At 40.0% G+C, this 22,781-nt stretch overlaps 1 protein-coding gene across 1 annotated transcript in view; it reads left to right on the forward strand.

The window, feature by feature from the left end:
• The window catches only part of pou6f2 (POU class 6 homeobox 2), a 68,582-nt gene that overhangs the window by 14,515 nt on the left and 31,286 nt on the right, over positions 1 to 22,781 (forward strand). Inside the window, exons 3-4 of the mRNA XM_078280592.1 lie at positions 2,318 to 2,415; positions 7,244 to 7,463. Coding sequence (XP_078136718.1) covers positions 2,318 to 2,415; positions 7,244 to 7,463 — 318 coding nt within the window. The remainder of the gene's footprint in view (positions 1 to 2,317; positions 2,416 to 7,243; positions 7,464 to 22,781) is intronic.

Here is a 22,781-nt window from a genome sequence, read left to right on the forward strand (position 1 = left end):
CCTTGGGCTTTCACATCAGCCATCAAATGCTTGAGGTTTGTTAGGTCATACGACTCACCAATTATTTGGATTTTATGTAAAGATGAAATGATTTTAGTTGGCGGAGGAGAGTTTAAACTGTAATGCGTAAATATACTTGACAAGCAATGAGATCTTTCTGGCAATAGTCCGCTTTTTATGAAGCGTTTAGAAAAGGACTAGAAACCACTGCAAGCCTATTCATTCTGTTCATGAATAAAAAGACCAGTGTTTTATTCTTTATTGAAAAGCCACGATATTCCATTTAAGAAATCGATCTTACAGTGGAAATGTGATTACATTTTTTGTATTCATTGCCAAAATTGTGTGGTTTGGTGAGGTTGTGTGGCCTTCAACCCATTTCCACATAGTTGGCTTGTTTATTCACAAAATTCACTTTATTACAGAGAAGAGCTGATGTTTGAAGGAGACAGTCCATATAAATAGATGTTCTTGTGGGGGTTTGTGTATCATACATTCAAAACTTTTTTGTAACATTATCACACTGGTGTTTTTAAAATAAATTTGCCAATTGTATTGTGCTTGTAAATTACAACTATGACAATAATAATAAAAATAGCTTGGATTTTTATAGCGCCTTTCAAGGGACCCAAGGACACTTTACATGAAGGCAAAACAAGCAACAAACAATAAATGTAGTAGAAGTTCCGGGCACTTATATGTATTTAATAAAGCCTTTACATTTCAAATTGTAATCAAAAAGGGGAAGTGTACTCATGTTTTGGGGGTTTTTTTTCTGATAATTGAATAAAATAGATTTATTCACCTAAACTTAAATTTATAAAAAAAAATTCTCCAAAATAGGTTTTCGGGGCCTTAAAAACTAATTTGTGAGGCATTTTAGAAAACAAATCAATGTTCTTAGCATACAAAGACATTTTGCGCCTTAACTCAAACTCAAAACTCAATCAGAGCGGAACATATAAAGAAGAAGATGTTGAATACTGGTGGCACTTTGTACACCGAAATAAGTCAAACATACACAGATCGAGACAACATAATAAAAATGACCCCAAAAAAAAGCTTAAATACTTTGATCAGGGACAGCTTTGTTCACTCAGGTTAAGGCAAGTGTTGTAAAACATGGCAGTTGGCATCAATAAAAGGCCTGAAGTTGTTATTGACACACCTGAGTGAGATGAATCAGTGAGAAGATGTTATCCACTGTATTGACAGCCTGTCAGTCCTTATTCATAATAGCACATACAGCAGTTTTTTCACATTTTGTTTCTGCGGCACTACACTCTCACCTTCACAAACTTATTACAAAAGACATTTATCCCTGGAACCAACATCATTTCAACTGTCTTTCTGAAAGATCACTTTTATTTTCAGAAAATCATCCTGAATGTTACTGTAGTTAAATGTTTTTTATACTACTATTAGATATTTGTCCATGTTCACAAGGCTATTGGTTTGATTCAAGTGTTTTGCACATTCTTGCAGTAAGATCACAGAAAGTCTTCCAGAATTTAGTTTTCTGTTCTTTTAAATGAATATTCTGTGAAAATTAATTTTTTGTCAGTGGGTATTATTAGGGTATAGTCAGTCAGTTTGGTGAAAGACATCTAAGAGACTGTGATTTTTCTGACAGTTCTTTCTGTAAGATTTACTCGTCTTTGCACTCAGCAAGTCTTTGTGTCAACAGTGAGGCATCATCGAAGTCAAAGGGTGAGGGTCAAAGCATCCTTTCTGACCTTCCAGAGCAATCCACACTCAGTGCACTGCTGAGAGTTTCTGTTAGATGGGGATTGCTATGATATCCAATCGACGGTGTTCTTTGTTTTCCCTGCAGCCATCAGCAAGCTTATTATCATGTCCCTGTCTGCTCCACTCCACTCTGCCCTCATAGCAAACAGGTCTAATTGTGTCTCGTAGCTGCAGGCTCAGAGCGGCGGGCGGGGGAGTGGGTTTAGATGAGTGATACTCGGTGATGTAAATGGCTGAATAATATGGCCCAGCGTTTGTGGTGGAGCTCTATCTCTCAGCGGTAATCTAGGCCATCAGGGACCCGCCAGTATGCATCATCCACCATCAATGAGCCTCTCCGCTGGTTGGTAATTTATTCAGCGCTACAGCGGTTATTGATAAAGCCATTAAATACAAATTCCCCTTCTTTCCCAACTGCCCTCCTCTGCGCTGTACGACACTGTGTTGTAATATCACAACGTGGTCTGTATTGTGTGTTTATCTACTTATATTGTCTGTGTTGATCTAAGGTGGATTCTTTGTTGTCTCTTTTTCTTTCTACATGGATCTCTGCCTGTTGCTCTCCCAGGAGCTCGTGACGGTTCGGTCCAGTCTGACACCAGCAGCAGTCCTTCTGAGCAGAGTCACCTGGGCCAGTCACATCCAGGATTCCCAATGGGTCCGCAGGTAAGTTAGGGGATCTGTAGTCTATAGTGCTTAGCACCGCCCAAGACAATTGTGATTGATTTAAATAAATGCCAGTAAACCACAGCACGTTTTTTCTCATATCCCAGAATGCCATGTGGACTAGCCAGACCCTCCTCCGCAGCGCTGTGGAGGACGGTCTGGCAAAGTGACTAGGGGATCTGCAACAAACTAACTTACCCAACGTACCCAAACTTTAAAACACTCTGTTTAATTAATGATCATGTGAACGCTTTGAGTTTAATATTTTTATTGAGACATTTACTGTAGGAAGTTTGCAAAAGCAGGCTCCCACAATAACTCCAATTTATATGAGTTATGACACCTGTACTCAACTATAAAAGTTGAGTTAGCCTCCTCCTCGTCAAACTTACAGAGGTCTGGAGAAATTTCATTATAAGAAAACTGGCTGAAGAAGAGAGCTAGAGGAGTCAAGTCGAAAGGGAACCCAGGTGACACCAGACATAACTAGTATCAGGTCCAGTGAGAATTTTGACCAAACAACTCAAAATATGACTGCAAAGTCATAATGCCTCCATGTCTGACTGATTTGATTGCCCCTTCCTTATCTCTCCTCAAATGACCATTGATTTCAAGTCATGTTGGTTAATGTGACAGTGTGGAATGGATGAAATCAAATATAAACAGTTTGGTTTGACTGTAGCAGTGTCTTACCGTAACTACCCGTGAGATACTGTAATTAATGATGACAAATAATTTTACAAACTGGAGCCTGGTGCATGAGAAGTCACTCTGATCGGTTGGCTTAAGCATCCTTCTCTGTGATGATGAGCGCTCCGACGTTGTCCCTGGTCTCCTCGTTGTATTTGGTCTGGGCTCCGTCGCAGTTTATTTTTCTGTCTCCCATGTGTAGAATGATTCAGAAGCCAAACTATGCTAACTTCAGTTTACTGCAAGAGCAAGAGCAACTCCAAAAATTGATAACTCAGCTCCGTTAATGATGAGAGTAAGATTAAGGTGTCTGCATGACAGTTTCAGTAATGGAATTCATATTCTTTTAGGGCATGTGATGAGTGAAACAAAAAACATAAAGCACCCTCACTGAATGCTACACCGTGAATCGTTTTCAGCTAAAATGTGAAACCATAAAGTATTTTGTCATCACACGTCACACATAATTGAATTGTGGCAGTAATGAGGTGACAATACAGGCCTTGTCAAAACAAGTAGGGGAGCAAAGAGCCCGAGCCTGCAGCCCTGTTAATAGCTCAATCAGGCATTGTCCTATCTGATTGGATTTATTGGCCTGGTGGCTTTGCAATGTTTAATGAACATCTATCTCATTAGTGTTGCTCAATGTCACCGCTCAACACACACACACACACACACACACACACACACACACAGAGAGCATCAGGTTTCCTCCACCCTCTTTAATAAGGCCATTCTCCCTGCACTCAGTGTTACTCAGTGACAGTCAATCCTCATCAGGATAAACAAAAGAGGAGACATGAGAGGAGGAGAGTCGTTTTGTTGGGCAGGTTTATAGGGTGAGAAATCCCCAGTGAAAGAGTCAATCTGCTGCAAGTGGAGATGAAGAATGAGCTTAATTAAAAGCACTTTTCTGATTAGAGACTCACTCGCTGGTCAAAGCCACTGTTTTTGTAATAGATAAGAAATACACACAAAAGGAAAGCATCTCTAGCAGGCAGCAGTTACAGTCTGAGCCTCAGCAGGCGGCTCTCAACAGTCACCATCTAATATATTAATGCTGTCAGTACAGTCTCTGCGAAGCTAACACTTTTCAGAAACAAAGGCGCTCCGCATGCCATACCCAATTCTCTTGTTCCAGGATCAATATGTTTTGATAGATTCTCGCTCCAGAGCCGGATATTGTTCGAACAACCATTATCCGATGGTAGTTTACCCAACATGAATCCACCTTCCTTCTGTTTCCCACTCGCAGTTAGGATGACAAAAGTCTGCTATCTGGGTGATTATGGGCAATTTCTCAGTGCCAGAGCTGCCAAGCAGATATAAGGGCCTATTCTCCCCTGATGGGCAGAGAGGCTGGGTACCAGATCCAGTCCTGAGTGGGGCTGCTTCCCCATCCAGAGCCCAACACACACCCAGTCTGTGCGTCCGTGTGGCCCCTAGGAGACCACTTCTCAACACTCAGCTGTCAGCAACAGCTTTCCAACAGCACCTATGGAGAGGAGGAGTGAGAGTATCAGACGAAAAGCCAGAAGGTGAACTGCCTGTAAATCAAGATGAGTGATGCTGGGGATTCTCGTAGTAAAAACGTGATGTGTGGCTGCAGAGTTGAACTAATTATGTTCATGCTAAATTTGTTCTTATCTCTGATTTTGATGTGTGCATAAACAGTGTTCTCACCTCAGATAAAGATCATAATCAGTTTTAAACTGGCACAACAAACAGCCTAAAGACCAATGCATGCTTTAAAAAAACGCCTTCTTTTGGCAGCTGCCTGTGTGCCGAACAGCTGCCTGTTTCCCCAAAGCTGCCTGTAATGATAAATAAATCAGGGCTACATCTGATAATTGCAGAATTGTCTTTTAATGTTATTCCCTTCTATGTGAGGCTGTCTTTGCTGTCAAGTCTGGCAGTCTCATTTTGTTTGACTCAGAGATGAAATGTTCAAAGAGTGTCTTTGATTATATGCTGCTCCGATTCAAGATTAAATTTAGTTTAAAACGCAAGATTAAACATATGTCACTTGCCGCTAACAAACGAGTTGCCTTTGTTATTGTCCTTTGAGCTCCCAAATTATTAATTCATTTTTTAAAGTTAATGGCGAATGTCATTTTGGATGCTCTCAGAAGCGTCAAATATTGTCAGTTGTTATGCGCTGCTGTTGTGTATCAAAGCAAATGTTGGGAAAGAGGAATCCTATATAGTGTGTGTGATTACTCCTGCCAGCAACAATCACCTCGCCATGCTTTTATATATGTTTTATATATTGTATTCATTTGTCTCTCAGTGCAGATATTTCACCCTGAGATCTCTCTGTGCGTTGTGGCTTTAAACCCACGTGACCTTGTACCTCTTAAACTGTGATCACATGTATGTCGCAGTGGGTGCAGGCGTTCTGCTCCATGCAGGGTTATCACAGTGACACGCCTGTCACCTAGGAGCACCAGGTTTGGGAGTACGGTGGGGTCTTCGCACCAGTCAGCCCGCTCCGCATTCTGTGCAAGCGGCAGACACACCATGCAAAACAGAGGCAGATAGCTGACAATTGGAGTTAAAGGCTTGTGAACTTAAGTCACAGTGGAGGAGTCAACACAGTGCAGCCAGGCTTACCTAGCAACATCGAAAGGCTGCTTTAGTGTGGACACAACACAAGGCGACAGTGTACTCTTGTCATTTTATTCCAAACAATTCAATTTAATGTTTAAACATTAATTTCGTTGGATTTTGCAGCATCCGCAGTACCTCCTGTCTCATACCTCCTGTGTAAATTCAGTTTGACATGCTCAAACGCTGACATAATTTGAAAAAGGTTTTATCAGAATGAATAAAATGTAAGATGTCATTCCCTGTGTGTTAATGGAGATTTAGGCCATGGTACAAACATTCCCACTTCGGGCTCAAAGCTCTCGATTAAAAATGTGTTGGTGTCTATCCAAACCCACTTCCTAAAATACATTTGAAGAGATCTTCTACTGTGCAAAATATCTCAGAGCGATACTTCTGATAACATATCTTGTCCTCTATGGGTATGACTGCAACGAATCCACTTGAACTAATGTGAATGAATGGATACATGAAGAGCTGAGAGTGATCTGTTATATCCCTCATCAAAAGAGTAAAGTACTGCTACTTTTTCATTTTTTGTTGGAAAAGCACTGTGTATTTCAGGCACATTTCTGTGGTACCAGGGATTTGTTCAATGGGATGAAACATAAATCACTCTGCATCTCTGTGAAAGAAAAATTCTCAGCTCTTTCACAAAGATTGAATTTGATCTCTGTCAGTACCAACGGCAGTGTGTTTTTACTGTCAGTCTGTGACACAACAAAGCACAGAATTCATCAACAAAACAACTGCATTCATCAAAACAAATTGATTAGTGATACAGTCACTTTGGTGACATCTGCTTTACTTGTCTCAATTAAGCATCCTAGAATATATACGTATATCTATATATATATATATATATGATTTTGAACAAAAATGAGCTATTAAAGTTATAATTGTACACATAGAGTTTGATATCATGTAATATATAGCAGTTGAACACTTTGATAATTTTATGTGATTTACATATATTTGCCATTTTGTGATATATGCTGATATTCAGTAGGCGATTTGATAACTTTTAATAGGGGAGACGGAACTGGTTTGTTTCATTCTCGCAACAAGCGAAACTCACAGAAGGGTGAGACTCAGAGAAAAAGTTGCTATTACAAATCGGTCTGCTTCTTCAGCACCACGGACAGCGCCATGGATTTGTCAATACGCAGCACAGTTAGGCTACAGATATTTCAGAGTCATTGCCATAGGTTCTAACTTGCACAAACCTCAGTCAGGCAGACTAGACTAACATATTCAACTAAACGACCCCTCTGCCCCTGCACTCTCTTTGCTACTAATTTTCCTGTGTGTTTCTTTTTTACTCAAATATGGTGAAGCAATTTGATCTTATCAAAATAAATCACATGACAGTGTTTAGTTTATTTAGAATTTAGCTGGCATTAAAAGAAGGACATACTACTTCCAAAATGTCTCAGATGACACAATGTTGTTTGGTGATATGAAATATATTAGAGAAAAAAATTACCCATCTGTGAACTAATAATGCTATGTATGTGTGTTTCTGCTGCAGTCTCTCCTGGTAGCCCAGCAGCTGGCCAATGCAGTTGGCGGAGTGATGTCCGGTGCAGCGCCAGGCATGAACCAGCCCATCCTCATCCCCTTCAACGCAGGCGGACACCTGGGTGGGCAACAGGGCCTTGTTCTCTCCCTGCCCACAGCCAACATCCAGAACCTGGTGGCTGCTGCTGCTGCAGGGGGCATCATGACGCTCCCTCTCCAGAACCTGCAAGGTAAGAAAGAGGGCAGTTGGGGCGGCCTCTAGCTCACCCAGTAAGAGCGTTTGCCCCATGTTGGCTGAGTCCTGCATCCCCCAACTCTCTCCCCCTTTCATGTCTATACACTGTCGCTACTTAATAAAAGGAAAAGCCCCAAAAAATAATCTTAAAAAAAAAAGAAAGAGGGCAGTTTAGACACACAGTGACAGAAAAAAAGAATTCATATGACAAGACAGGGTCAACATGATATTCCAGGAAAAAAGTAGAAAATAATTCAGGTACTCCAGTAAGTACTCCACTTTCCGATGGTCATGTAACAAGAATGAAGAGTTTTCTGTGTTATACACAATGATTTATAGAACATAAGAAATTAGCAACTATTAGATATAAATACAACAACAAGAGTTTGTTAAACGTCCATTGTATGACATAGAACCGTTTTAGTTTTTTCTTTAATACAAATGTTTTACAAACCTCTTGACCAGGTAAGAATCCTTCAGGGGTTTGTATCCCAAAAAAGCCGCTATCCTCAACTTCCCCGAAGGAACAACCATATTAATTACAGGTCAACGTTTTGCAGTGCAGCGCAAAAGCACTTTATGCCTCTTTCCTGTGCATAAGAGTGCACTGTACTTTACTTTTTTATCTCTTTTCCACCTCATATGTCCATCCACATGGCTGTACTTATCCTTGCCTTTTAAACTTTAATGCCCAAGTGTTCTCTTTTGATCATAGTTGTAAATGGTTTTCATTTTAATGTTTAAAACATTGTCTCTTTTATACCATTAGATTGAGGGATGGATGGGGAAACCATCAGTCATAAATATTAGATGAGAGAGCTGCACTAATGTTAAAAGATGCCAGGCTACATGTAAAGCAGTGTGTTTTTAGGATGGAGATTACAATAATGCCAGTGCAGCACAAAGTGCAGGGAAGGCTCCCCTCATGTGGGGAAATGGATGGACAGATGCCCTGAGTGATGAAATGTGGAGGTAGAAGCCTAATGGACACAAACATGCATAAATAACAGCAGCCATTGCTGTGGGCAGAGCTTTTAATAAACTTGCATCTATCCAGCGAACCCTTCAATGTATCCATCAGTAGTGGACGATAATGGGCCCAGCAGGCCCGTCTGACTCACACTTCAACAGATCTTCTTCCTGGTGCGTGAGGAACAACCCAGAGGCTTCAGTGATCTGATGAACTGATCGACAAACACATTGTCATGGTGTCAGGACGCAGAAAAAAACACCTCTCAGTCATCCTTATTGTCCACTGACAAACAAACAGCCCGAAATCCAATGTCCTGATAAAATTCCCCATACATGAGAGATAGCAAAAAAAAAAACTGTTGTGGAGAAATGCCTCTGTGGCAGATCTTTTTTTAAGTGAGTGGAATGACAGAATGCCTGTTCGCATGTCCTCTTATTTGAAGGGGATGCATTGAAGGGACCTCCATGGAGAGAAAGTGACACAAGTCACGAGTGAAGCTAAATGTCTTGACTGTGTCCGGGCCCCTCTGGCCATGCGACACTCCTCCACTCTCCCCTGTCTGAGTTCATCACAGCTCCGCTGAATGAGGCCTGCTGGCACAGCACCTCTGTCAGACAACTGCAACTCTGGCCTCTGCCCCTGCGTCCCCCTCGCTTCCCCTCCCCGCCCCTCCGGGTCTCCAGGCCTGATTAATCACACATATAATACAGCAGCGCGCTGTCGCCGGGGAGCAGTCAGCTCATTTCACGACCTCAGGAGCAAGTGTGCTTTACAGCTCTCACGCTGCTAGCTAATTAGCATCAGATCAGACACAAGACAACTGTGAGGCACAGTAATGAGACTCCAGGAGGAGCCCAGCCAATGGCTGTATTTAAATGTAATGAGGCGGCTAATGACCAACTAATAAGGCTGTTTGTCTTGGGGAATGGGCAGTTGACAGTGGAGGACTTGTATTCTTTACATGAGAGCCAGCATGCTTGAGGTCTCATAGTCATAGTCTTTTTAAGAATGCAATGTTTAATTAGCTATATTAAATCAATATAAGGCTTTTCTGTCATACATTGTCATATTCAGTTTAAATTAGGGAAATTAAATGGAAAGATAAAATCAGAACAAACAGTAACAACAGCGTCTTTGATCACATGTTTTGATCATACTAATCAAAGCTGGCTCTGCACGAATGAATGTTACCAGAAGGGAACTGGCTGAACTGCTGTGAGCTTTAGGAGGGCAGCTCTCTCAGACTGTGATGAATAACTATCACAGTAATGGGGTTGTGCTATAAATTTGGAGTGGTTGCTTAAATAAAACTGAGCAGCATCTTGTGGCAGACTAAGTAAACACAGGCACCAGTGTAACTGGTTATTTGTCAGAATGATTTATGCCTGCAAACATGCAGTAAAAACAAATTCCCAATGAAACTAAACAAGGGAGAAAGTTATCTTTTGTGACAGAGTGCACACAATTCTAGCTGACTTCACAGAGGCAAAAACTAGGTTGGGTCATGCTAGAGGTCTGTAAATATGACGGCTCATATGAATAAAAACATCATACGTGATTTTCCCAATTTCAAATATAAGTATGTGTGACTGATGCAGACAAAACATCTACAGATTTTGTTGTTGTTAGATATGATGCTTACTTCCCGATGCATTTTTTAATAGGTTTTCATTTCACATGATTTTATAACAAGCAAAGCATGATTACCGTACTTGTAAAACTAGTTGTATCAAAGCATTGTACATGTAATGCCCAATGGGAGGAAGCATAACAAAGTCTCATCTGTCTACTCCTCTTCTCTAAGACTCACTCAAAGGTAATGCAAGAAGCTAGTTTACTGGAGCTCTTTCATATAAATAAGCATATCCCATCTTATTTGCTCTCAGCAGAAAGCCAGGCAGCGCATCACATCAGAGAGCCGAGTTCTAATGGTGAGGTGAGAACGTTGTTCCTCTGTACTCGTCCGCAGGAAACACAAAACAGCACTCAGGCTTCCTGATAAAGGTCGGCATCCCACTCACCTGCAGTAATGAGACCCGGTGTCAGTGCCAATCAAAGGCATGTCTGCCGTTTTGATGAAAACGCTCAGCGGTGTCGTTCGCAGGTTGCGGGTGTTGTTACGATACAAATTAGGGAAATCACTCTGCTCATTATACCACCAAAGGGTGGGCTCCTGGGGGAAGAGCCAAATGTTTCTACACTAGTAAGACATGTCAGACTGCATCTCTTCTGCCTCAGCTGACTGCTGCTCCTTTAAGAGGTTAGATCACCGGGCCGGGCCACTGACTTAACCTCTGTCTGCTGTGGGAATGCCTCTGTGTCCCTTTACCCATTACATTATTGGAGCTAGAGGATTCCAAGCATCCTTTTTGGGCTTGTTAAGCCACACTAGTTGCTCATTGCGGGCTGCTTTTTCTCATGTGTCTATTCGTCGAATCATTTTGGGATAAGAAAAGAAATAAGCCATTGTTTGTGTGCACATTCAGCCAATAGAGGAGTGCATTAGGAGGACCCTGTGCAAGCGGTCCACATTTCCTCACATCAACATCTGCCATCTTAACACAATAGAGGCCAAACCCATCCCTCCAACCCTTATCACTGTTTAATTTGAAGTGTTCTCAAGCAGTATGTATTCCACGTCGTCCTTTAATGATTTAACTTTGCTGTGGTTGTAAGATGACTCGCAGGGGAGAGAGCTGCATTAAATAAATAACAGTGATAAAATGTAGACCTCATACATTTCAAAGCTAATGCAACTAAGGGTGCAATAGGATCAGCTGCACACAGTCCTGGAGCGGTAATTTGATTGATTTGTTGTGACAGCAGCCAAATAATTGAGAGTGAGAGGTGCTGCTGGAGATGAAGCGCAGGCAGAGGCAGGTTCGCCAGGCAGTCCCAGCAGATATGGCACCCGGGTTTTCATCTACGCCATTGATATCTGCCAGTGGTTTATTGTTTGTCTTCAATAAGCAGCTTGGAAACGTGTGGGGTTACTGCCTTTGTGACAGTTTGGCGACGGAAAGAGGAAAAAAATCACCAATCAAAATGTACAGAGGAGCGATGAGAGGGTTAGAATCAAACACACACATTTACACTCAGGCTGAAGCGCATGTTTACTGTACCTGCACTTATGAACACACAGACACCCCCACGAGACTCATGATTTATACTCTGATGTATTTTTTGAAGCTGAGATTTAAGTAAATGTTACCCCCTGGTGTTTCACTTGTTGCAGACATGCTAATTTGTTCTGAATTCAAGTAACATATATTTCATAATTGCACAAAAATAACAGCACAAATGATGCACAGTGTATTTGAATATTCAGTAATATTTTTAATGTATGTACAGTATGTCAAGATATTTTTATGTTTTCTGTCTAGTAAGACACAGTAGTGCTGTTTGTCTTAACCTTCTGGTGCTTGACTCATGTTTTGTTTCTGTGGATGGTGGCAGTGTCACTCTGGTTCAGCCATGCCACAGGACAGCACCCTGCTTCAGCCTGAAATAGAAAGAAAAGAGGGGGGGAGGTCTTTATGGTGGTGTGGAGGAGGACAATAATATTGTTAATCAGATGTGGCTGTGTCTGCTCCTCCACAGCAAACCCTGACATCTGCCCTCAATGGTAAACACTGAGGGAGGCTTTTTGCAAACCTCCTGCCATAAACAAACAATCTACAAAACGGTCTCTCTACGTTACACAGTGTGTCTGTCTGCACTGTGCATGCAGAGAGTGTAATGCATTTATTTAAAAGGATTTGGTAGTAAAGTGTAGTGTATGTTTATGGGTTTTCGAATTAGGAGTTTGGATGCCAACATGACAAATCTTCAAAGTAGCTTTCAATTGCATGAATAATTAGGAACACTCAAAATGATTCCATTTTAATCCAGCTGTTTTTTATTCCCTTAACTCCCGAGCTATAACAGATAATCTTCTTCTCAGTATAATTACATTTACAAACTGTTGTGTCTGTTTAACCAAATTATCAGTTCACCATTGAAATATATTTAATAGATAATAATACGTTTTGTGGGTATTTTCTAAATCAAATCTCAATGATGAACCTTTTCTATTATCTTCTGCACACTTATTTCCTTAATAAATAATCAGTATTTAAGATTGTTGCATATATTGATAGGATGTCCCCAACAATTATGCCCAATCAATAGTGTTCATCTTTTCATCAAAATAGTAATCAGCCTTCGTTCCTTTTGAGTCACAAGTCTGAAGTTTCAATAAATGAGGGAGTACTGAATCTAATACTAATTACGATACATAATAGTGTATTGTTTTTATGATATTTGACCACTTCCAGTAAATGCCTTGACCACTTGGCCCCGGAGTTGTTTTGTAGAAATTACATCTCACTTTTTCCTCCCTTTTCCGGCCAGACTGTTCTCCGAAAGCTTTGCTAAAGGTCTGCCATATCGCTGAGGCGCAATTCAGAGGCTTTCAGCAACAATCTGTAGTCAAGCATTTTAAATGAAAATTGATTTGTGATTTACATGGTCAGTGAGGGGAAAATTAACTTATAAAATGTTGTAAATGAAATATTAGACAAGGTGCAGTGGGAGAGAGCAGACAGAGATGGTAATCTTGTGGAACTGGAATTCCCGCCTGGCAGAACTGGGTGACATTTTACATTTATCTGTGTTCTGCATGAGTTGTAATGTTAATGGTAATTTTATGGGACTGAACCGGAATGAAAATGGTGTTATCACCGATTGCTTCAAATGTGGAATTGTGTAAAGTAGTACAGCTGCATCCTTTATTTCCCATTCCCCAGTAATGTGAGTTATTGCATGATCTGTTCTCTAAGGTTGAATGTGAGTATTCAGCCTGTTTTTATCAGTGTTTCTACTCCGAGCGCCTTAAATCACTGACTCTGCCACAGGATGAAATACACAAACTGCTGTATTTTTATATTAATATAAATGCCAAATTTGTTTGTGAATGTTTCTCACTTTTTTTCAGCACGTCTATGCTTTTGTTAATGCTCTCCTGTGAATTTAAGTGTCACAGGTGTTTAAAAAAAGATTTAATAGGAGGCTGTTTCCTCACATTGAGTTGTTGGCATTCAGATTTATGCTTCGAGGAAGGTCCCGATAAAAGATCTACTTACAATACAGTGGAAATAATACATCTGAGAAAACATGCTTAAAACTACTATATGTACAGCATCATTTTGATATACATCTTCACTTTCAATATAACTGTATGTAACATTATAATGTAAACGAACATATTATCAATATGGATCAATCATGGACTTAATAATACAAGCAAATCAATGTAGCATTACGCTCTAATCAATACTACTTACATTCAGCCCAGATGTTCTAATTTTGATCGATATCTTGGGCAGTGAATGTTTCCTTTTCCCACTCTGACCGTGTACAGCTTGTATGGATTTTCATAGAGCTCGCTCCTCCATGTTTGAAAGAGAAAAGAACCAAAGAAGTGAGAATAAAAAACGAAGTGATCGTGCAGCAGCAGAGAGGCAGTGGGAGTCTGGGAGCCAGTCTGGATCACACAGAGGTCATTTTTAAACACAGCTCTCCAGTTCCCTATTCGTGAAACCAAAGAGTCTGTGGTGACATTTGTCAGCAGATGGTATGGAACCAAACACCTCGCCAGCGGGAACGTCTTAGCTGCTGCTAAAAGCTATCTGTGGTTACTAATTGCTGACCAGGGCCTAATTACCTTAATTAATGGCTGAGGTATCTGGGGGCCAGATTTGTGGGAGCTTTTATCAGTATCAGTGCAGTTTAAAAGGTCCCGTAGGAGGCCTAGGGAGTGTGTTAAGTCCCGTGGGTGCTATTTCTGGACTAACTGCAGACACATCACAGATGGATCCTGTGGCATCAGTAGAGTACAGTTTGGGGAGAGAGATATCTGCTACTTACAAATCATAAGTAAACCTCAATAAGTACATCTCAGGCTAGAGAGGAAAAAGGTGTTTCTTGCCTTTCTTTCTGAACATATTTTCTACTTTTCTCTCATACACACGAGCCCCTTTTCTGAATTACAGTGCCGTAATCACAATGACAAAGTAGACTTAGCACCTTTTTCAGACCATGGGGGGTTTTGTTCAGTGAGCTCTCACTGTGAAATTAGCCCTGGTACTTTCATTTTCCAGCTGCAGTGAAATGGTTAAAAGACACAGATCAGCCAGTATGAAAATAGAACTGATTCAACAAAATCTGCTGCTTCCCCTTGCTTGCTCCTCACCCATCCAGAAAAAAATACCCTCCCCCCCTATTCTCCCATTTCCCCCCTTTTTTTCTTCCTACTATCCCATCCTCACCCCCTTCCCCCAACCCCGTCAGGCACCTTGTCCGCATCTGAAGAAGGCTTGTAAGTTTCGGGTGCATACATTTCTTTTGATGATATATTGTCCCGGTGCAGAATTTCATTTACTGCCACTGCCCTTTGCTGAACCTGTTGCTAGTCAGTGAGCACGATAAGCGTATAAGTAGCATGCTACTTCATTCATCATACATCGTTCTGGGCTCTCAAATATCTCATATGCGATTCAGGAAAAAACTACTAAACCGGCACAAAGGATCCCACCAGGATCAGCTGAGGTTCCATTAAACCCTGTGTACAAAATAGAGCACACTTGGCCCTTGTTATCAAACATACATTTTCAGTGTTGCATCTACAAAACATTAGTCTTCATTTTATGGTGTACATATTGTTTTTGTAGCAGGGGGAAAATGTATCTCAAGTGCAGTGCTCATGTTGTACATAATTCCGTTCACAATGCATTTCCAATGCATGCATTTTGAAATATGTTTTTTCCCTCAATCATAGTGGCTGCCCTGTGTTGTATTAAACAGCATTAATAATCACAAGAGGCTCAGTGTCACTCAGAAGTCTCCACATCACTAAGGCAGACAGTGTTGTGCTGCTGGGCATGTTGTGCTGTGTGAAAGTGCTTACACGCTCCCTCAGACAACCAAAGGGAATAATTAAAGACAGAAGATGGAGGCAGAAGAATGGAAAGCAAATCCCATTGTTTGGGGTTATTTCATCCCACTGAATTTCTTTTTCTCACTTTGTTTCGCTCTCTTCTCACATTCCTCCCCAAATACACTGTGGGTATGTGGCACGCTATCAAAAGCATATGTAAGCGAAGCAGCGCAGAACAAAATCCCTATGATGTCCTCCTCATACCCACATTGTCTTTTGATTATTCTACAATCATTTTATATCTGTAGTATCTGTATCTAAGTTGAAAAGGAAGGGAAGGCTTAATAACCCCATAATATACAATACTCTAGCTGCTCAGAAACCACAAGGCAAGATGTGTTTTAGGCGATTTGAAAACAAGCTTGCTCATTCTTCATTTGTTCTCTTGTGCTCTAATGGCCCCCAATATCCCAGTTTTTACCAAAATAATTAACAATGAAATTCAAATTTAAGGTGAACTAGACTATTAGAGCAACTCTACTCCACTCCATTTCTGAAGCAGTAAATGTAGCCCCTCAATCTCTCTCAGCTTTTACTGTCAGTCAGAGAGCACTCAGTCATCTCCGTGCATCAGGCTCGCAATATTGATTTTTCCACCCACTGAAACAGCCGCATGAACATAAATTTTGCATGAGGCTTTTACTCGCGGCCTCCGCTTTGGTCTGACGACACATGATGGGACCATGAACACGCTGTAATAACCCAGTCTCTCCTGCCAGGCAGACAGGCTCTTTTTTTAAGAGGGTGGGGGTTTGGCACCTTCTGGACTCTGAAGGACTAAAGTGAGGGTGCCCTTACTGGGCATCACAGTATTACATACTGTCCACATAGTGTTTGAAGTCAGGGGGGAATCTCTCAATGTATACAAGAAATCTATTTTGTTGTGTCATTAATTTGATTTAAGAAACTGTTTGAGGCGTAGAATAGTTGAATATAGTTAAATGATTTCCCTTTAGAGGAATACTGGAAGTTTAAACCATTGAAACTTCAAGGAAATGCATAAAAACAAGAATTACCTACATCTTGATGTTTCTAATCATAAATCTTAAACGTTAATCAAATGCTTCATTGTGTTGTTAAATAAGGTTTTGTCCTAAAGAACCACATTTTTAGCTTTAGAGTAAGAGCCATGGAGGGCCAAGAGTCTACAGGTTTTTCTTAAAATCAGACAGTGAACCAACTAATTGGTGACTAAGTGGCTATATGTAACTTTTAGTTTGTGTTGATGCTAGCGGCCCCTTTGGACAAAGGTGGTAGTGTTTTTACCACACATCGTAAAGGACTTTTCTTTACGGTGCTGTATTACCCACTGTAGATTACTGTGTTAGCGTTACTGGGATGTCGTATAGTTGCAATGAAGTAGTATAGTTTTGCTCAGACAGAAAATCATTCATTTACTTTAAGAGAATACGTTACAGATGCCTCGTTGCATTTCAAGCGTTGCATACGGTAACTTTGGATGCCTCGTGAGCTGAACTGGGTATCACTGTCACTGTGTTGCTAAAGCAATAAGAGTTTGTTGTCTGTAGCAACCAACGTAATAATAACTTAGATTTATATAGACAGTAGGCCAACACAAACACTCACGTTTTCGCCCATCATGTCTTTCCCGTTTAGCTTTTAGTTGTTCTTTGTTTTTTTCCTTTTTTTCTCTGATGGCCCTGCCCCAGTATAAGCCATTACTACAGCAGATACTTTCTAAAATAAAATTAAAATACAATTAAGCCTATATAAAGAAATCTCCTGCTACGCTTTACCTGGCTGGATACAATAACAGAGGCTTTTGCTGTGTTACGCCGAAATCTGTGACCTGTCAGATTGTGTGCTCTGTAGCGCCTTCTACCTTCCGTAAATCATTTTGTGACTTTGCGGGAAAAATCTGACCAGGCAATGGCATTAATACAAACTATATAAAAATAGCGTTCTTTTCTCTCTTAGTCTCGTTTGCTGTTACGGGTCATTTATGATCATAGATGAAAAATTACAGTTTCAGAAACATTTAAACGTTACATATAGTCACTTTGATTTATGTAGTCTTTAGTTTAAAAGAAAACATGCACGCTCTCAGCCTCATTAGCACATCATTTGATAGCACAGGTCAGTATTAAAACGCTGCAATAATATCTATAAATCATGAAATTAAACTAGACCTTACTTTGCCTGGGACCCCCTGGAATTCTCTCAAGGGCCCCTAGAGGTCCCTGGACCACAATTTGGAAATCAGTAACCTTGCGTAAGCAACAGACAAAAGGGCAACATTATCGAGCACACAGGGATTTTCTTGTATGTGTAACATCTCCATGGAGACGATTTGATTCTTTGAAATGCTTCCCCCAGAGTGAGAATTCAGCAACACAGCTTGATATTGCCTTGCATCACAAAGTGAAAGCATTATCTCTGGATCCCTACAAGCGATGTGGTTTACTCTCTAAAATCCTGTGGCTCCGTGACTCCACTCAAATCTTAAATGCCTACTTTTTTTTTGTAGTCACTGAGATCCCCCTGCAGCAGGACTGAAACAGTGATATTGCCTGCTGTGGCTCTGAGTAATGTTTTTATTCAGTTGTTCAGTAGTTCCTTTAACGTTTTATTTTCTCGTGTTTATTCCAGCCATCGCCAAGGCAGGAATCTATTTTCCATTCCTTTAACATGATTACCAATTGTATATACGCACTGGTAAAGGGAATGGAACACACATTTGTGTTCCAGGGTTAGGTACTTGTACTTTACTTGAATATTTCCATTTTATGCCAGTTAATACTTCTTCTTCACTATATTTCAGAGGGAAATATTGTACTTTTTTCCTCCACTACATTTATTTGACAGCTACAGTTAAAGATTAAGCTTGTACATACAAAACATATAACAGTCTTACAAAATATGATATAAATGTTATGAATATGTTATAAATTAAGCAACATAGTTTGACTTAGCTCCACCAACGACAACAGTAAAATGCTATATTAATGCATCAGTAATACTAATCCTATAAGATACTGCAATACATACAGTAATAATATAGCACTCACATCTGCCATTTTTTGCATTATGAGGACTTTTATTTTTAATATTTTAAGCACATTTTGTTAATAATATTACATTTTCAGTATTTATATTGCAGGATTGCTATTTTTACATGAGTGAAGAATCCTGCCACATTTCTTGTTTTTCTTTTTTTTTCATATGTTCAAGAATCTGCAAAAATCACTTTTGAGTCTGTTTACTTGTAAAGGTATAGGTTAAACAATTAATTTACGAATTAAAAAATTGACAGATTGAGCATTAATGAAAATAATTCATGTTTTGTCACATAGACGAGTGTTGGCAAAGTGACAAACGGAGATAAAAGTTAACAGTGAACTAGGGAAATGAGTGCAGAAACGGTGATGTTATCCACTTCATCAGTGTGCGATCTAATCCACAGAGTAAAAATGACCTTCCATTGACCACCTTTGTAATTACCAGATCTCATAGAGGCTAAATCTCCTTACCTCCAGTGGAGTAATTATCAGTGTGACTCTCTGAAAAGCCAATTGAGACAGTGGTTTATGGACTCCCATAGTGGAACGTGTGGCAGAGCAGTAATGGGGAGCTTGTTTGTCCCCTCTCACCTCTCTTGTTAGAGAATGACAGCTGTGTTTGGACTAGAGCAGTTCTAAAAAATACAGGGTGAGTCACATTGGACAATTTTTATTAACTTCTGCCAGGCTCATCCGCAGCTTCTGATTAGCTCTTAATTTACAGCACACCTAAATGATGCCAAAGACATTCAGGCGGTGCAGCAGTTAGGGCTGATTTTCTGTTCTCCGTATAATTATGTATCTGTGCTGAATAGAAGAGGTGATGCGCATATTCCAACACCAACTATTTCTTTATTAGGAAAAGTACTCAGTGTACACTTATCTTATATAGATTTTATTCATCCTTGTTAACTCAATACATTTTCTTCAAGGTTTTTACATAATTTCCTTTTTGAGTCCCAGAAAACTTGAATTCCTTCAATATCTGCCTTCTTCTGACCGTACTTGATGCTTTGCGGAGCACACACAGTTTAACTCTTCATGTTGGCCTTGGCTGGGCCTTTTCTTAAGGCTATATTATAATGGGCACCTCTCCGTATAGGCCTTCAGGGCTAAATGCATCAATAGATATTTAATGCTTTTAATGCTATGCATTTACAGCTGCAGTTGGTTTGAGGTGACAACAGGTACTTTATGTAGTGTGTATCTTTGGTACAACTGCATCTCACATCATTTACATACATGCACATCACACACTGTGCATTTGTGGCAGGTTTTCAGCATTAATGTCCTGCATGTACCTCAAAGTTTAGGTTGAGTATCAATGTGGCAGATATGGTATGTACTGTAGGTGTGTAAAAATGTTGACTTCTGTCCTGACTCCACCTGTACACAAACATGTACACACACAAATGATATATAAGATAACTCTTAGGGAATAGTTGTTAACGTAGGCATGTGCATTGAGAGGAAAACAAGGAGTCGAATCAGCCCTAGAGAGGAAAGTGCTGTAAATGGGGGGTTGGCAGGGACTACTGAGATAGCGCTGGTAATGAGAGAGCAGGCTGCTTTCCTCCACCTTCACTCCTCAACCGCACAGGAAACAAAAATAGCATTTTGTCTGACGAATGAGCCGGCTTTGACCTAGCCTTTCGACCTCTGACAATCAGTCTTGCTTCGTCCTCCACTACTTCAGAAGCCGGGGCCGGGACAGTCAAAGATAACAGTTGATTTCTTCTGTGACACTAAAGCAAAAAAGAAAGAGAGATGGCAGACAGTTTCTCAAAGCACTGAGGTTGGAGGCCGTAGACTTCTCAGTGCATGGTGTACAATGGTCCCAAGTGATTGTTGTTAAATGGTTAAATGGAGCACAAAATGCCACAGTTCAGCTTGTATCTGATCATTTAGCTGCATGACTCTCTTATATGATCTGGCCCATTCCTCATTATAAACATTAACATAGGCAAGTTATGACAACAGTGAAAGTGGGACCCTTGCTCTTACACCCTCAGGCGTGATGATCAAGTGGGAGCGCTGCTTGCATCGCTTCGTGAATATGAAACACAACAAAGAGACAGTGGGAGATATAATGAGCACTATAGGATCCCGGCACTCTTTTGCCCTCTCTCCATCATAAGTGAAGCTACCACTCTCATCCTCGGCACTGTGTCTGCTGGAGTAAGGAGGACAAACAATTAGCTGAGACAAGCTGTTTGGATTATGTGCCCAACCAAAGCAATCAGACAGCTGTGGTTAAAAGAATGAGCTTCAAAATGCCAGTTGCCCCGTAAGAGAGGAAGGGAGGGTCAGTGGTCCTGACAGTCTTAACAAGATGACAGAATTTATAAAGCACTGCTGTTAAAGAATATAGTACCTGCGGTGTAGCCCTTATAATAAGGCCACATGGGGCTTCTTTCATATTCCCTCTGTATTTGTTTTCTTTTGCCTCTTATTTTTTGTTGTACCTCTTGTTCCTCGGCGTAATGGTTGGCGCTGCAGGAAATTCTCCAATAGTCTTTGATCTTCGCCTGGTTTCGATAATTTTTTGACAGAAATCTCATTTTACCCCCCTTTTGTTTTCTCAGTCTTTGTTCCCTTTTATTCCATCTTTAAATAGGGCTCAACATTTTGTCGTTGCAAAGGGGAAAAGAGCCGGTCCTGTCAGGGGCTTGGCGCTTGCTAGACAACTTGCCCAAACATTTCAAGTGAGAATTGGACTCTTGCTGTTTGCACAGGTGATATATAATTCATGATGGGGTTGTGAGAGAGGTGTCAATGTGTCAGGAGGTAGAAGAAATGTAAAAGTGTACTGTTTACTGGCCAAGAGACGCTGGCTTTCTTTTGCTGCGCTTCTGCACAGTGAGGAAAGAGGAGGATGATCTGATCGTCATCAAATGTTCATATGTGCCTGTCCTGGAGTCGTAGTGACCACACTAATCAAAGACTTGTCTGCCCTGATGTTTTATTCATCTTTTATGAGGCAACCATACTTAAATTATTTAAGTGCATTGATTCTGTATGTATACAAGCTTGTATACGCCTGTGTTCACAATTGCTTTGCTGCATTATCAATATATATTCACAAACACTCTTTTGTTATTCAGTCCTTTGTGTTTCAAGTCATTTTAATAGTACATTGTCTTTGTGCTTTCTCATAATGCTGTAGATTTTAGGTTGTAGTGAATAGTTTTTCAAGATATATATATATATATATATATATATATATATATATATATATATATATATATATATATATATATATTTAAATAAGTCTTTTTCTTTAAGTCTTTTGAGAAAATGTATCAAATGCATCAGTTATAATGTTTTACTTTTTAATCTTTTAATTGTCCAGTTGGATTGCTATACACATTTTGACGATTCCAATCTAATGGGCCGTAAGATAATGCACAATAAACTTATTTTTCAGTGAGCAAGATTGATTAATTTAGAACTTCTAGACAGTATTTATAGTATGCTTTACTCTGTCTATCTTGCTTTTTTTTTTTTAGATTATTTTTTGGGGCTTTTCCCTTTATTAGATAGTGACAGTGGATAGACATGAAAGGGGGCGAGAGATGGGGGATGACACGCAGCAAAGGGCAGCAGGTCGGATCTGAACCCGCGCCACTGCAGGACTCTGTGCTCTTACTGGGTGAGCTAGAGGCCGCCCCGTCTGTCTTTCAAAATGTTCTCATCATTTATTACGGGCCCCAGTTTAAGGTAAATCTGTTACACTCCATAACACTTTCTTTCTTTAGTGCAGTCCAGTGTGTGAAGTCCAATCAAATATATTTGGATCAGGTCTTCTCCCCTCTCAGCTTGTATTATTCTTTTAATCCACAGAAAATCATGTTGGATCCTGTCATGGTAATCTGTTGTATTTATCCTTTGGTTTTCTATACAAAGCTGTAACATCACAGAGTCAAAGGCAACAGATGAACTGTCTGTAGGTCATTTTAGAAACAATATATTCCAAAATTTTAAGTAATTTGTGTGTGTATATATATATAGAGATATATATATATATATATATAGATATATATATAGATATATATCTATATATATAGATATATATATATATATATAGCCCTTTGCATTTAGAATGACCTGTAAATAAAATTGTTGTCACTTTATACATACGACTGTTTTTTCTAGAATATAGTTTCTTTTAAGAATTTTCTGCTGTTTGACTGAAAAAAAGAGTTTTCTGAATATGAGCGCAGGTATAAAAAACACTTTTGTATCCATCATATCTGTGTGGAAACTCAGTTTGTCCTTTTTTCTATTTAAGGAGCTGTGAAGGTCAGCTTAGATGTTGTTTGTTTTAGCCCAATTCTCCACTTA

This window comes from Sander vitreus, chromosome 22, assembly GCF_031162955.1.
Source record: "Sander vitreus isolate 19-12246 chromosome 22, sanVit1, whole genome shotgun sequence".
NCBI classification, from domain to species: domain Eukaryota; kingdom Metazoa; phylum Chordata; class Actinopteri; order Perciformes; family Percidae; genus Sander; species Sander vitreus.